Source organism: Cucurbita maxima, unplaced genomic scaffold, assembly GCF_002738345.1.
Source record: "Cucurbita maxima cultivar Rimu unplaced genomic scaffold, Cmax_1.0 Cma_Scf00002, whole genome shotgun sequence".
NCBI lineage: Eukaryota > Viridiplantae > Streptophyta > Magnoliopsida > Cucurbitales > Cucurbitaceae > Cucurbita > Cucurbita maxima.
This window is the reverse complement of record NW_019272018.1, coordinates 725,283-742,008: the sequence shown is the minus strand read 5'-3', so window position 1 is coordinate 742,008 and position 16,726 is coordinate 725,283. Positions and strand designations below refer to the sequence as shown.

At 36.3% G+C, this 16,726-nt stretch overlaps 3 protein-coding genes across 4 annotated transcripts; 2 read left to right on the top strand and 1 right to left on the bottom strand.

The window, feature by feature from the left end:
- Positions 1 to 4,240: 4,240 nt before the first annotated feature.
- Positions 4,241 to 6,129, top strand: LOC111468972 (REF/SRPP-like protein At3g05500). Its single transcript, XM_023114154.1, has 3 exons — positions 4,241 to 4,483; positions 4,608 to 4,835; positions 5,445 to 6,129. The coding sequence occupies exons 1-3, from the start codon at positions 4,445 to 4,447 to the stop codon at positions 5,904 to 5,906; spliced, it is 729 nt and encodes a 242-aa protein (XP_022969922.1). The 5' UTR covers positions 4,241 to 4,444; the 3' UTR covers positions 5,907 to 6,129.
- A 4,745-nt stretch (positions 6,130 to 10,874) lies between these two features.
- Positions 10,875 to 14,778, top strand: LOC111468521. The gene is made up of 7 exons (XM_023113768.1): positions 10,875 to 11,279; positions 11,575 to 11,693; positions 11,782 to 11,847; positions 12,039 to 12,236; positions 13,071 to 13,189; positions 13,448 to 13,553; positions 13,688 to 14,778. Exons 1-7 carry the CDS (start codon positions 11,057 to 11,059, stop codon positions 14,291 to 14,293), a joined length of 1,437 nt encoding a protein of 478 aa, XP_022969536.1. The 5' UTR covers positions 10,875 to 11,056; the 3' UTR covers positions 14,294 to 14,778.
- A 250-nt stretch (positions 14,779 to 15,028) lies between these two features.
- Positions 15,029 to 16,238, bottom strand: LOC111469111 (dormancy-associated protein homolog 3-like). 2 transcript variants are annotated; one of them, XM_023114363.1, is made up of 3 exons: positions 16,057 to 16,238; positions 15,760 to 15,924; positions 15,029 to 15,403 (listed from the first exon to the last, which is right to left on the bottom strand). In XM_023114363.1, exons 1-3 carry the CDS (start codon positions 16,169 to 16,171, stop codon positions 15,297 to 15,299), a joined length of 387 nt encoding a protein of 128 aa, XP_022970131.1. In that variant the 5' UTR covers positions 16,172 to 16,238; the 3' UTR covers positions 15,029 to 15,296. The 2 variants fall into 2 exon arrangements, with proteins under 2 accessions (XP_022970131.1, XP_022970123.1); XM_023114355.1 differs by having other exon boundaries at positions 15,029 to 15,407; positions 16,057 to 16,234.
- Positions 16,239 to 16,726: the final 488 nt, after the last annotated feature.

The window sequence follows — 16,726 nt, the reverse complement described above, 5'->3', positions numbered from 1 at the left end:
TTTAATTTTTAATTTTTAATTTCGTGTTCTATTTAATTTATAAATTTTATAATTTTTTTATGTCATTTATAGATTTTGTGTTTATTAATGTTATAGTAATCATATCTAAGTTTTTTTTCAATCTTATAAATTTTATAATAAGACGTTTAACTTTAAAAAATGTCGGACATATATTCAATCTTTATTCGCTCAAGCAGTAGATTCTATTCTAGGCATGCCGTCCTTTTGAATTTCACACGTTCTAGTGGACGTGCGCGTTGTCTTGCTAGTGCCTCTCTTTTTCAAAGTTTAGGAGGTTTTTTGGTTTCGCCTTTCCCCTTGGGCTTGACCTTTTTTCACTCTGTATGTTGTAACTCATTATAGGCCCGAGAAACAAATAGAAGATGTGTTGCAATTCTATGAACAAAAAAGGGGAGATTCCGTTTTTTTAGTTATTTAGATTTATGGAAATCCACAACGGAAGCCTGTGACACTTTCATAGTCTTGTGCCTCTCCAGAAAGTGGAAGAGCCAAGCTCATTTGAAGAAGCGATTGACCTGATTATTTTGAGATCATATCTAGTATTCAGAGTTTGCCTCGATTTGGTACTGCTCTCGCGGCTCGCACTTCTCTTGGCCCCTTACGATGAAAGCTTGCCCTTTTGGTGGGTACACTAAAGAATTGATTATACACTAAATTGCTGCAACTATATGCTTTAGTAGTGTTGACAAAGAAGAACAACCCCCCTTGTTGTTGATAGATAGAGAGCTTACTGCCTCGCCTTTCTATGCAATAGTCCACCAGTAGAGTAGGAGAGGGTTACTATACATATAAGAGTCTTCTCGACGTTCGTGGTAGGTGTAGGAGCTGAGCGAAGCGGTAGCCAAGCTCTGGTGGTGATGCAAGTGCGCGGTGAGTAATTTTATAATTTTATCCATGTAATGGTTTTTTTAACAAGGAGTGGTTGGAATTTATTTTTAATTCATATACGATCACATGGTAGCTCCCATTTTGATGTATTATTCTTTGATCTTTGATATTGTCGCTTCCATAAGTTAGTTAAAGTCTTCTATACGAGGAACACAGTACTTGTTCTTCAGTGTTCTTTTATTCAATTCCGTATAATCCATGCACAAATGCATTAATCTATCATTTTTCTTGACAGATAACATGAGTGCGCCCAAGAAGATATGTAGTACCTTGAGTTTTTTTTTATAATTCTCCTGGTGCCATGAGTTATGGGGCCCTACCCGATTCAAGCTCTAAGCATAAATCAGCTCGGGACGAGGGTACTCTTGATAAATCGTCTATGAACACATTAGAAAAATAGCATACCATTGATACCACTGACATAGACTTTTCTTCTGCCATGACTCGATTTTCGAAGGTTCGAAACTCGAATTGAGACTAAAAAGGCGAATAAGAAAACAAGTAAAATAAAATAAAAGATAAAATTCAATAAAATTTAAATTAAAAAAAAACATTCAAAAACACTAAATCTAATTATAAGACGAAGTTGTACAAAATTTTACAAAACTAGGAAAATTGTAGGACAAAACAAAAAATACTCCAAAACGAATAAACAGACTGAACAACACCCCTCTGTGACAGTGCAGTTGTCAAAAAGAAAGGAATAAGGGATAAGTATAAAAATATATTCGGTAAGTAAACTACTTGCAGGCTCTCATCACTTTCTTCTCCTAGTGGGTTCCAACAACTTTCCTTTAGTATATAAGAAGTTCGGACTCACCCTTTACAATGCTCTTAGCTATTATGTAGGTCTCAAAGTTTCGATTGATTCCTTATTAATCGTCTACCCGTGTAGTCCCTAGTTCCTCTTCGAGACTGGTTTATGGTGTCACGACGTCAGCCTTGACCCGTTCCTACATTCAATAAACATGTTCATACTAAACGACCTACCCGTGTAGTCTCTGATATCTTCCATGATCGGTTTACAAAGTCATGACATCAACCTTGACTCATTTCTACCCTCAATTGGGGCTCTCATCCTGGCACCTACCCGTGTAGTCCATTGTCCAACCAGGACTGGTTTACAAGTTCACCTATTTCTACGCTCAATGCTTAATATGGGTCCATACCTTGAGCTAACTACCCATGTAGTCCCTAGTTCTTCTCAAAAACCAGTTTAATGGGATCTGAGCATCGACCTGACCCAACTCTACCCTCAATAATAACTCAACTAGTTTCATGATTTGTAAGCTACTTAAATTATGATAAGACATCGTGGAGGCCTACTAGGTTCTTAGGGCGTCCAAGCAGTTTAAACACCATTTTTCAATTCCAGGACGTTCTGGGTTAGCCCATCGGCTTAACTAATCCATAGGTGCATATAGGTCTAACCTCTAATTCTACATGTAAACCACACTGGTTATAGCACCCTAATCTTAATTGAGTTCTTGATGCATGCTCTACTAGGAAAATATATCTATCGACCATCTTTTACACGTAAGATGTGTTTACCCATTCATAGATGTCTATTAAGAACCCTTAATGCATGAAAACCATAAGGTATAAATCATACACACAATCAAACAAGCTCAACGGGGAGATAATATCCATCAAACACCTGGAGCACAGATAAGAATATCCCTTCCTCCATCATACCATAGCTGAAGGCATATAAAACAACATGGTTCTCATAAATCTCAACTTAGGGGCATAAGGGTAATTTTACAATGACATACATATTGTACATGCTCATCTGAAAATGCACTTTTGAAGCATTAACATGTATTATCTAATCATCTAAGGTAAGGAATGCTTGCATGCTAACACGTTCTACTGATCTCTAAAAGTATTACTTGCCTAAAGTCTGTGTGATTACTTACTTGGATGACATGTGTCTTTCCGAGCTAGCTTTACTGCGTATTAGGAGCTTCAAAATTTACGAAATCTCTCTCTCATGTGCTGTCACCTACGCATTTTACTCGTTCGTAAAAAATATCAAGATTTCCAAAATAGTTCTCGATTCTTTTTTATTTTGTACTTAATTTTCATAACTTTATCTACACGACCACCCTTCACTATATTCCTAGCAATTAAGTCTATCCCTGTTGAGGTATTAACATATAGTACATGTAAAAGATTAATTAAGTCACGCATGTAGTAGCGACTTTATTTCAGTAGTAAAAGTAAAGACATTACAATATGAAACTTAGGAGGTTCACCATCTGCCCGTAAGCAGGACTAGGTTACAATTCTATGTATTCTAAAGACTATGCTTTCTTTCTAGTTTGGTACGTACCAAAGTATTGTTTCATATCGAGTATGCTCATAGACCAATGAACTCATTGTTTAACCTTCATCATTAGGTTCTTTCTAATTTACCATGAGTGTGATAGTCGACTATCTCTAAAGCTTGACTTTCCATATTTAGGAGTCGTAAAGTGTTACGATTAACTCACGCTTCAATATGTTTCTCCAATTATGTGTCATCATATACACTTTGAGCTCGTAATTTCAGACTCACTCTCGACCATCTACAGTTCATCTACTAAATTCTTTGTCGGCCTAAAGTACATAATCTGACGATTATACTTACTCTTTATACAAATAGTAATAGTGTCATACAGTTAATGAAGAACCCAATCTATCATTCACAGATAAAACATATCAGAAAACGATACTATTTCACTCCCAAGTTAGTAGATAGTTATATATATAGTAAAATTATGTCGTAACTAAGATATCTGTATACATAATTGTTTATGATTATCAACATGAACTCATCAATATAACCAATACTTATTCTTGCATTTTCTCTCTTCTATCTTTTGTGTTTGATCCCTACGCGTAACAAACGATCTAATAGGTTTTTGAACTTTTTAATATTTTATATCTAATAAATTTTTGAATTTTAAAAACGATATATTAGATCTTTCAACATTTTTTAGACTTGACTGAATTGTTCTTATTATAAATTTTTTAAATCAACAACTCGTATTAACTAATGAACATAACCCGACTCATTAGTTCTCAAAATATTTATTTATTTATATTTAAATAAGGTTGAAATTAAATATATGTACGTAAATTTATTTATATTTTAAAATTAACCATACTAATTTAATTTATAAATTATTTATTTATTTTTGGTGTAATAAATCACATAAAGTGGGACCCAGAAAAAAGAAAACTAGAACCATCCGTACCGGATCCCTCGAAGTTCCAATCTGGACGACGCGTAAGGGAGAGTCAATGTCTTCCATTTGACTTTCTAGATCTACGCTCCCATTAAGCTTCCAGTTTCCACCATGGCCGTCCGTTTCGACCGACTCTCAACCTGCGTTCTTCTCCCCTATAAATTCCCTTTCTTCTCCTCTTCCTCTTCCATCCATTGAACCGCTAAGCATTTCGATTTCCCTACAAAATCAATCATCAAATCGCATCTTTCTTCCGTTTTCCATCTCAAGCTCCTCTGAATTTCCCCCCACGTTTTTCCGCTATGGCTGATTCCAATCCTTCGTCGCAGCACCATGAAATGGTACGATTCTCTCATCACTCGAATTTCTTGTGGTTTGTATTATTGATTTAATTGGATTTGTCGATTTTGTGCGAAATTTCTGTTTTCTGAGATTGTGAGGATTGATTGATTGGATTTTGTGTAGGCGGCTAGGGCAGAGGAGGAGAGGTTGAAGTATTTGGAGTTTGTTCAAACGGCGGCGTTTCGAGCGTCGGAGTGTTTCTTCAACGCTTATGGCTATGCGAAGAACCGGATTGGTCCACTGAGGCCCGGCGTTGAGACTGTGGAGGGCACTGTGAAGTCTGTTGTCGGTCCTTTGTACAATAAGTTCCACGGCGTTCCGATTGAGGTTCTTAAGTTCGTCGATCGCAAGGTTGGTTTTCTTTCTTCTATTACTGTTCTATGCATGTTCTTCATATAATTTCTCTTCGGTTCCTTCTCGGATTGATTTATCAGTTGCCTTCGGTTAATTATCAATTTCAGCCTATGGATTAAAACTTCTCAATTAAGTAATTCTATGGAAAGTCCAATGACTTTTTGTGGAGATTAAATTGCTAATATACTGTAGACTTCTCGTTTTGGTCCTTGAACTCTGTTTACTTTCCCTTAGCATGGTTTCAAGTATCTTTGTTGAATATGGACATGTAACATGTATAAGGCTGAGTATTATTTGAGTTTATGCTAGAAGGATGGAAACGAGTGTTTTCTAAAAAAGTTCAAGGATCAAATGAAGTTTATACCAATTTTGTATTAGAAATATCAGAATGGAATCCAAATCAGTTTGTTCATACAAAGTTGATATGTTAGGTAGCATTTTGTGTGCATTTCAAATTCTAATGGATGAGAATTTACAGGATTGAGGTTGAGATCAGCAAAAATGATTTTGTATAGTTAGTTCTTCACTTTGGAATGATGCAAAAAACCAAAAAAGTTGAATGCTAAAACACTGAGAAACTTATTTTCTTTGATTGTTGATGTATAGGTTGACGAGTCGGTGACCAAGATCGATCGGCATGTACCCCCAACCATCAAGCAAGCCTCATCACAGGCCATGTCTGCTGCACAGCAAGCGCCTGAAATTGCCCGAAATGTAGCGATGGAGGTCAGACACACTGGCCTTAAAGACTCTGTCTCTGGCATTGTGAAATCTGTGTATGCCAAATACGAGCCAACTGCTAAGCAACTCTACTCCAAATACGAGCCCAAGGCCGAGCAATGCGCAGCTTCGGCATGGCACAGACTCAACCAGCTCCCTGTTTTCCCCACTGTCGCACAAGCTATCTTGCCAACTGCAGTGTACTGCACCGAGAAATACAATGAGACCGTGCAAAGCACCTCCAAGAAGGGCTACAAGGTCTCTTCGTACCTTCCGTTGGTCCCTACTGAGAGGATTGCCAAAGTGTTCAGCAAGGACAGAATTGAGATGGAGCCCTTGGTGAATTGAGAGCCCTTGGATTTCCTGGTTTCGAAATAACACATTATGAATGTTTTTGTTGAATGGAGGCACACTTATATGTTGGTGTTGTCATCTCTCTGAGCCTTGTGTTGTTTTGGCTTCAGATATAGCTATGGCTTTTATGTTTGTTCTTTGATGAGAGATATTAGTTACACAGGTTTGATATTATATTTGAAGGCTTAATTAATTCTTATAGTCTTTGTTTGAGATTTACTTTCTTCCTACTTAGGTATAACATCTAAGGAGGTGATTGGAGACGCGTTTTAAAATCATGAGGCTAACAATGATATGTAACCGGTCAAAGCAGATAATAACAGACTGTTTAGTTCAGATAAAAAATGAAAATAGAGATAAGTGTTATCTTCTTCAAGGGACGACTTTAGATTTACAAATATAGGCTTTTGGTGGTCGTGTACATTGCACACACTGGACTTTTGATGTGCTATGTGTCACAATCATACTAACCAAACGAACAAGATAGAAGGCAACACGTGAGTGACGCCCATCGAACTACATGAGGGCTGTGATAGATAAGTGTCCTGGTACGACTGAGGAGGACGATGTATCATTGCATTCAAGACAAGATGAGGCATAAGCAAAATAGAGGTAGTGAGTCTAACATGAGTGTCAGAGACAGACTCGATGAGAGTCGGGCATGGCCCCGAGCCATAACCTCAAAACTTAGAATTTAGCTGTGAGTTTCGATATGGGACTATGAAGTTAAATCCGTTTATATGAAAGATGAAAGCTTGTTAAACTTGGTGCCAATCGAAGATAGACACACTCCACAAGACCGCACAATTGCTCACCAAAATCGTGTATATCCTGTCATACCAAAAATGTTGTAGAGTGTACTATGGTGTCAGCTCTTTACCACCCTCAAGCCCTGTGACCTAAGTAAACTACCGGTAAGTAAACTACCTATGTCACATATAGTGTAACAACCTGCTTATCGATGCATTGAATCACGAATGGTGACACGAGGATAATTTTTTTTATTTCTTTTAAAATAAAAGAACAAACAAACATCCACATAAATACATTAAATCTGAACAAGTAAAGTATAAAGGTGTATACGTACAATTTCAAAATATAATATCCCTTTACAAGCCATGGGTTCATTAAAAGTTACAAACAAGTAAATGTAAGACGTGACAAATCTCCTCCAGTCGCCCGTCCAACACATTATCCACCATGATTAGTGATCCTTAATATTTTTAATACTCATTCTTGCTACACTTTCTTTTTAAGGATCATAGAATCTGAACAATCTACTTGTGGGATTTGGTCGAACTTATTCTTATACACAGAATCTGAAGCTATATTACTCATATTGCCCCTAGAATTAGCCAAATTTGTGGTACAAAGCCTGTACTAACTTTTCACACTCAAGCCTACCTAATCCCTATACGTACCTCCTATAAGGAGTATCTTAATTCCTTTATGGTTCATAACTTAAGGATTTTCGGGTACTCTTAGCTTTATGTTTTACGTTTCTTTAGGTCTCTCATCAACCTTGGCTAGTTGCGCCTAGAGTAATTGTAACCCATAAGAAGACGCTAGGGTAAAATTCGGATTACAACGTTGATTGAATATCTTAATGCAAGAACACTTGTTTGAGATTTCAATCACTTTACAAATAAGATCGATCATGTCAAGTTTGAATGATTCTACCTAAAATTACAAAGAAACTTAGTCATTGCTAAAGGAAAGCTTATTTTCCAAGTCCATTTACAAATACAACAGACATAGTTTTATATAGCCTCAAAATGAAACTATTAAAAGTGTTCAAAGGGTTGTAACATTCATATTTTATGGCTATAATTACCTATTAGGTAAATGTAACTTAAAAAGTGAATAAAAAGTCTTAAAATATATTATTGAAATACAATAACTCTAAATTATAATCCACAAAAAAAAAATATCTTTTTTTCTTTCACGTGACATGAATTGAAATATCTTTTGATAATTTTAAGAGCATTTTCTTCACATCTTCATTGAACCTGGTTCATATCACATACACCCATGTAACACAATAGAAATAGTAAATCCAAACTATCCATGAGAGTAATTGGATTCTATATGATACTTCCCAACCTTGTAAATGACTTTAGCTAGTCCATAATATTTCCACACCAGTTGTTGGTTCTTGTTGTCTTGAAATCGAAGTTGATCTAATATAAACTTGATCATAACTCTTTCTCCATTTTGAAATTGTCGTGGTCAACGCTTCCGATCGACCCTTCTATTCATTTGTCTATATGGTCTTCCCGAGTAAACATGAGTTGCGTAAGAGATTTGTCTCTGTCTCCCCCCTTTAGCAGAGATGTTGGCTTAGGGTGTAACAACCCGAAATTTTTTACTTAATTTAAGGTCGCTACTATATACGTACCATAAACATTGAATACAGATGACTCATTTAAATTCTATAAAACATAACTTTTATCTTAAAGCACAACCATGAACTTACGTATATCGAAAACATCTTTAAAATGACACAATAAAAGACTAAATAAAATGAATAAAAATTTAAGTTAAAAACATCCTAGTCTAGCCTAAGTCTAAGAAAATAAATACCACTACCCTATACATGTGTCATGGTCTCGAGTTGCGATGTCGTCGTCAGCCGTACAGGAATGCCTTGCCTTAACCTGAAAAATGTAGTAGCACATGACTTGAGTATTTCTTGAATACTCAGTAAGTGACCTCCTATCGGGGTTAGGTCCCATCATTTCATTGCATGTGATTGTTGCATATCTTTCATTTCGTTTCGTTTTCCCTACGGTGCTGTCCTAACGATTAATCGTGGATGTGTACCATATACTCTACACACAGCCCATACGTGCGAGTATGGGCTCACTAGCTAGTTCGCACACCGCTGGGCCACTTTCCTTATTCAATGGGCATACTCTGGGAGCCCCTTATACTAGGACCCGTTAAAGCTAGTAATCATTACGGCAGCGCTATGCAAAGCATAACGATCGTTGTCCTGCCATTAGATGTTCGTGTCCGTACCCTCGTGATGGGATAGGGGTATCCCCAAGATGCATGAGCACACATAATGCATGAGGTCCCCCTACTTCTACATTTATCATTAATGATCATACCCCACTGTCACATTCCATGTCATTCTCATTTTCAATTTACATTTCACACATATTCCTATAGGGGTTATGATTCCAGACAGTTTACCGTGTTTCATGTCATACAATTCATGCGGTTTACATTCAAATATTCCATACAATCATGCCATAATCATTCAGGAACCACATATCGTCACATGCATAACATATCACATCAAACTAAGCAGCATACATTCATGTTCACATGAGTTCGTACTTAAGCACATTAAACTAGCATACAATTTAATGACACGTGCAAATCCACGGGCACGTGCTAACATACAACAAATAACGCGTAACCTGTGACGGTTGAGCCACTTATCTGGCTAGCTTAAGTCGTTGTCACGAATATATCTTTAATGAAAGTTCGATTCTGTCATTTGAAATCCAAGTCAACCTATATGAACCCATGACATTAGTTTCGGGTTTGAACTCTACACCATTCTTTCTCTAATTTAAGTTATTCTCTGCTTTACTACTCTCTTTACCTTATGTATTTACGTTTCCCTCTATATTTAGTTTGTGGTTTTTAATTCCCAAATCTTCTTTTTTTTATCTGTTGCCTTTTAATTCTCTTCTCATGTATTCCAAATTTTCAGTGGATGTCCGTTTCCAAATCTTTTCTTATCTTAGTGTTTCATATTCAGAAGTTTTGTTAGTCATTCTATGTTTAATCTATTCATTTGGCTACTGATAAAAATTTAATCTAATATTATCTGATTTAGAATCATATAAATGTTTGACATTTAGTTTCTAAGTAAAAGCTAGACCATTGTAATAATTCAATGAAGATCTAAGTATAATTTGTTGTGATTTCTAAAGAATAGGATAAAAGAAAATAAAGATTTAATATCTAAGTATAATTTGACATTTAGGTCATTCTCATTTTTTTTTTTCTCAACTAAAACAGACTATTTTTCTATTTCTTTTTGCAGTAACTGTTAGGTGTAAGGATGAGTTGAGGAGAGATAATTGTGGAAAGGGATGAGATGTTAGTGGAGAGAAGTGGAAAAATGTTGTTTTTTTTGTTTATTTATTTATTATTATTTTAACTACTTTTATAATTATTTTTATTTGTTTATTTCTTTATTTATTTTTTGGGCTATTACTTAAGGGTCTATCCCCAATATTTGTCAATAATATTTGCTGGTCTAATGGACCGACTTTTAACAAGTCATTTAGTTGGTTGTGGAACTCAACTAGCTAAGGCTTAACTATATGACACAAATATGAAGCAAGTGATCCACCCCAACATAAAATCATCTATTTGTCTAGGTGGAGACAAATACTTTGTCTGATTTTCTAATCTTGTGTTGCGGTGTTCGGTAGCAACCATGAGATTTTTGTTGGAGTTAGCTCACTCGAGCTCCCCTCGTCAACTACGACAATGGTAGTGAACGGAAGTTCATCATGGCTAAGATCTCTTCTCAACTGTAGTGCCGACATCATTTCCCCCTTTTGGTTGACGGGCGTCTGTTTAAATGATTGTTGGGTTGGACTCCATCACTATTAAACATTTTGGGCATAAAATTTTAAAAGATTTAGGTTCTAAATCTCAAATTAATTAATTATTTATAATAATAATTTTAATTATTTTATTTACAATTTAATGTTATCTATTTTATGAAAAATTGAAGATTATTAATATAATTCAATATTTCCAATCTATCTATAAAAGGGGAAGTTTTTAAACTAGAAAAATAATTGATTTAAATAATTCTTTTCGTAATAAGATAAAATAAAATAATGGAGATTAATGAAAAATATATTTTCAATTTATTAATTATGGATATTTGTTGTTGAAAATCCGAAAAAGGATATAAAGTAATAACGTGAAAGTGAAGGCAACCGATGACTCGGATCGGAAAACAGGTGTATCGCTACACACACGCAAGAAAAACCCCTCCTCGCTTCGCCGCCTTCTTCCTTCTCCGATCAAACCCTCAGATTCTCTTATCAAATCCCTAATTTCCGCTTTGATCCATTGCGGTTCTGCTTTTGAATCCTCTCTGTGAAATGGCTGTGAATTTCCTTGACCGGACTGATCTCTGGAAGAACAAGGCTCGCTCCCTGCAGCTCCGCCTCAGGGATCGCTTCCGTGTTGTTGTCGACAACCATCGCTTGAAACCGGCCATATTCTCCGATGGCTACTTCTCCTTCACCCTCCGTCTTTGGCTTCAGAGGTTTCGTGATTTTCGCCATGATTTGCCCTCTTCCACTGCTTTTTATCGCAAGCGAGGTGCCTTTTATTTTTTCCATCGTTTCCTTACTTGCTTGTGCTTTTTGGTTAGATTTATTGTTTAGTTAGTTTCCTTGGAACTTCACGCTTTGTAAGAGTGTACGAAATTTATTTCTTGAAGAATCTATAGTTTCGGCCTAGGGATTTCTAATAGATGCCTTTAGGCTTTCGTTTCAACCAGTCGATTGTATGTTAATATGTGTCTATATTAAACACTGGAGATTGTTTGTGAAGTGATTTCTTTTGAGTTGTGGCTTCTGCAAAAGCTGAGTGGTTTAATTTTTTATGGAGACAGTTAGCAAGGATTTCAATGATGGAGAAGAATCAGTCATTCTTCGGATGCTTCAGGCCGTAGCTGTTCCTGTTCTTGGCAATGTTTGCCATGTGTTTATGCATGGTTTGAATCGCGTGCAGGTGCTAAAAATGAGTGAAGTCTGAGGTTTTCTTTTTTATTTCCTCATTTTTGTTGCCATCTGTTTTGATCATTTGGTTTCTCTTATAGGTATACGGTCTGGAGAAACTACACAAGGCTGTGCTGCACAGACCCAAGGACCAACCTCTTGTTACAGTGAGCATCTTTATGAATTGGTTTTGTCATTGCATTTTTAGATGCATCCTCCTCGTTTTGCTAGTTACATCGCTAACCTTGAAGAATTCAAAACTGGAATATTTTAGCATATAGCATTATATGCGCATTCATGTGATACTTGAATATTGTGGTAACGATGGAGCACTGTATTTTTCTCCCCATTTTTTTAGGTTAGCAATCATGTGGCCTCTGTAGATGACCCGTTCGTAATTGCAGCACTGCTTCCTCCTCGTGTACTTTTCGATGCACAAAACTTGAGATGGACTCTATGTGCAACGGATCGATGTTTTAGCAATCCTGTCACTTCTGCATTTTTTAGTACTGTGAAAGTCTTGCCAGTTGCCCGTGGTGATGGTATTTATCAAAAGGTATTGCGGCCATTTCAACTATCTTATACTTGCTTTGAAATCTTATTCACACTTGTTGCAATACCTGGTGTTTATCATTTGAAATGTGGTGGAGATGTTTGTGGTTTCCTTGAATGGTTATTTCTTCTTTGTGGACATGATTGAAGGCTTTATTTATCGTCTTTAATCAGAGTAAAGCTTTGCAATGAGTGACAGAACTTTTGTTTTCTCTTGGATTGGAGTCTTTTTTTTCTAATTATTGTTCGTCTTTTTTTTTTTTTTTTTTTTTTTTTTTTTTTTTTTTTTTTTTTTTTTTTTTNTTTTTTTTTTTATTTTTTTTTTTTTTTTTTTTTTTTTTTTTTTTTTTTATGCCCATTGTATTTTTTTCATTTTTCTTCTAAAAGAACATTTCTGACTTCTGATTTTTCCCTTTATTTTTGGCATATCTAGGTTTTAAAAATCAGTTCTATATTTTGATCATTAGTTTTCTCTAAAAGAAGGATCATGGAAGGTGTAATATGACTTATTCTTTTTTTTTTTCCTGTTGTTCCTTCTTGAATACCTATCTCATTACCTAGGGCACATAATCGTGGGATTTGAATAAAGAATTTATTATCAAAATGTTCAGATCCTTTTTTTCCTCCATCTGTTAGTTTTCTTTTACTGTTAGATAAAGTTGTTTGGAGGGATAAAACTCCACGTTTCTTAAAGTAAAATGTAGGGAAAAAAGTCATATGGTCTAATTGGTATGTGAATGGATTGAGTTTGTGTTGAAGTTTTGGCATAATTTAATTTGGATTGTAGTTTTCATCTGCTTGTTTGTTTTCTCGCCTTATCTTTGTCTTGATGGCTCAGGGTATGGACTTGGCTATTTCAAAATTAAATCTTGGAGGGTGGGTTCACATATTTCCAGAGGGGAGTCGTTCTCGAGATGGTGGAAAAACAATGGGTTCTTCAAAAAGAGGCATTGGAAGGTGAGATCTGAGGAACTGTTTTCTGGTTTATAATTATGGGGTTTGAAGTATTTTTGAAGATCCAGATTTTTGGGAACTTCTGCAAAGTGTTATTGACTCTAATTTGGAAGTTTGTTTTTTAGTCACGAGCTACTTAAGGATTATGCATTTAGACATGAATTTTATTATCGGATCTTTGCTGTCTCTAACAGCATTGTTTCCCATCTTTTTGAAGTCTAAGCTCAGCCTATTTATCATTCTATATTAATATCATGGCAGGCTGATTTTAGATGCAGATACTATTCCTACGGTTATTCCATTTGTTCACACGGGTATGCAAGAAATCATGCCTATTGGAGCTAAAATTCCAAAGATTGGAAAGACGGTAGGGTGCTTGTCAATTTTTTTCTATTTACAAGTCTCTCTCTCTTTCACGCACACACACACGTACTTACGTTTTTCGAATGATTTGTTTTACCTTTCTTAAATATTCTTGTGGTTGTTACATGGAAACTTCAGGTGACAATTATTATTGGGGACCCCATTGAATTTGAGGATCTACTCAACTCTGAAAGTGCGCAAAAGGTCTCTAGGGGAAAGTTATATGATGCAGTTGCTTTGAGAGTTGGAAATCGGTTGCACGAAATAAAACTTCAAGTTGAAAAACTAGCTTACGATCGTGCATTAGATATGCAAAATAATTCAATGAGTAGCACAGAACGAGCAGCCGTGATGTTGCAGCAAATTGATTGGGAGTCATTTGGCATTGGTAGCTCTACTTCTATTGACTACAGTTCTCACACAAAGCACGAAACTCAAACGCAGCCTGATTTGGATGTTTCCTCAGCAGAACGACCTGTTTCTGATTGGTATTTCAGAATGCGTCTATCTCGAGAAGATGGACTTATATCAAGAATGCGTGGTTATATCGATCCGACCGAGTTCATGAGTTTTGCAGCAAGAGGCTTGTTTAAGAATTGTAGAACAGGAGGCAGCTCTGAATTTGGCGAGACAATTAGGCCATTAAAGGCATGGAAACGATTTGTAGAAGCCAATTTGCAACGTGGCAATGGTACTCTCACTAACATCACAAGTTACAATAATCTGGCTGTTTTAATGAGATGACCTAATGATCGACCATTCAGCTGGTCCCTCCTGTAAAAAAATGATAAAAATTTGGCATCAAGATCGTAGAGTTTCTCAAACTATGACGTGTTGCTTCCAAGTTCTTCTGAGTAACTACACTTGTACCCAGGACAAAATGCAATCAGCAGCAGATTTGGTCATGTTATTTTGGTTTCTGGTTTTCTAGTTTTGCATCAAGTTGGCATTCAGAACTAATGTAGCTGGAGGCTGAAAAGTAAAGAAAAAGAATGGTTTCTATGTCCACTCAATCTGAATGAATAAGGTAGAGAAATTAAGCCACTTGTTCTGATGGAATCTGTACATCAAGGTATGATCAAGCTTTCCATGTTTTTCTCTGCTTTATAGGCTATCCAGAATGATAATAAGAATAGTAGTAGATTTGATTCCCCCTGCCATGCTTTGTTTGCATTCAGATTTTCTTTCTTATTTGAGGCCAATCTTTCAGACTGAAGATTTGATGTAAAGTTATGATGAGCCCAATAGTTTTTATATGCTTCTGATTTTTGTGTTCCAATCTTTTCATGCATATGACGAGACTAAGGCATATAGATACATATTTTACAATATGATATAAATATTGATATTAATTAGCCTTCTATAAGTTAGATAGTTTACATTAGAGACTGCATGTAAAGGAATGAATTCTTGCCATCAACTTTTGTTCTCTAGTAGCTACCTAAAGTCGTAAAATGGTTGTGAAATAAAATAACATAATTAAAAAAACACCATTATTGTTAATTGAGGCATTATAACAAGTGATAACTACAACCATCACTCATTCATATACACAACAACATGCCCCCACACACGCTTCATAACAAACCCAAACACATAATTAGAACTATTGCACACGTAAACTCACGACTCTGTTTTCGACATTTCCCAACAAAAGGCTAACACTTTTTTAAGGACTCATATTACATCATAGTCATCATCGGTCATCGACCCATCAAGCTGAAGAAGATTACGAGTTCATATCATATCATATCTCGCATGTCATAAGGAGAAGTAGGAGTCCGAGTTCCGACTTCGCTTGTCGTCTTCTCGTAAGCATCTGACGTCGATCTTCTTCGAAATCGGAATGATTCTCTACCTCCATAATATTGATAAAATTTGTCAACAAAAATTAAAGAAGCTCTAAACAAATGATATTAGACGTAAAACAAAAGTTATTAACTTATTGGATAAGTAATAGAATAGGCGGCATAGGAAGACTAAGTCATGCATGGAGGGTATTATGGTCATTTCACACCCCCCCACACTAAATCTACTCTCGAAATTAATTATTACTACTTGGAATGGATTGTCCACGGATAAAGTGACAACTCCACAAAACGACAAAAAACCGGTCCAGATCTCCTCACTTTCTGGATAACTCCGCCTCCATTCCGCCGATAATGTAATTATAGTTTCAGCTTTAACAGAAAGAAGGCTCTAGAAATTACCGGAAAAAGGAGAAAGCGGCGGCGTGGAGGAGCCGCCCGGCGAAACCGGCGGCGAACCGTACTGATATCCCGGCGGCTTTACGATCATAATTCGTCTGGAAACTTTAAGTGGCTCCTCCGTCGAGGACGGCGGCGTTCCTTCCTCGTAACTCTTCCCATTGGATTCTGCCCAACACCATTAAAGCCAAATTTGAGTTAATTAAACTCTTTTTAAGTTAATTAAATTAAAGTTCAAATTTATAAAGCCAAATTTGTAATGAAATTTGTGGTTATAAATTATGGTCCGTGGCGGCGTACCCTTGACGGCGGTGGACCGGGAAGTGAAGGATGGGTGCTTCCGGAGCTTTCCCAGACCGGAGTCCGGCATCGGTCCGGCAAGCGTGTCGTCCCACAGCTGGTCCAGTAGCCCCATGGCGGAGAGAGAGCGAGAGAGAGAGAGTTCCGATCAGAAAAGGGTCGGAGAGAGTGAGGCGAACGGGGAGCGGTGGAGTGAGTTAAAAAGAGGAGGAGGGCGTTAAATGTCGAACATGTTTGTTGAAAGATCTAAACCGTTGGATTCGATCCAGGAGGACAATGGTGACGTGGCAAGTGCATTGAATTGGCACGTATTGTGGATAAGATCGACGAGGAGAGAAGGTGATGCCAAAAGTCAAGGAGGTGGGCCCCTGTGACGTCATCTCACGTGACTCGAAAATTCAGTGCGGCTGCTTACTACTTTATTTATATTTCTTTTTTTTTTTTTTTTTTTAGGATAACTGTGGCTTCTCATAAATCATAATTAAATATTATATTAAATCTCTCAATTTAATTATTACGGAACTTCACATGTCATCATCACATTTCATTGATTATATTTTCAATTTGCTAGAAAAAATGAGACTTTTAAATTAAGGTATCATATTTCTTTAGAATAAAGTATAAAACTTTATGATCTAATGCCTTATATTAATATTTAATTTTAATTATT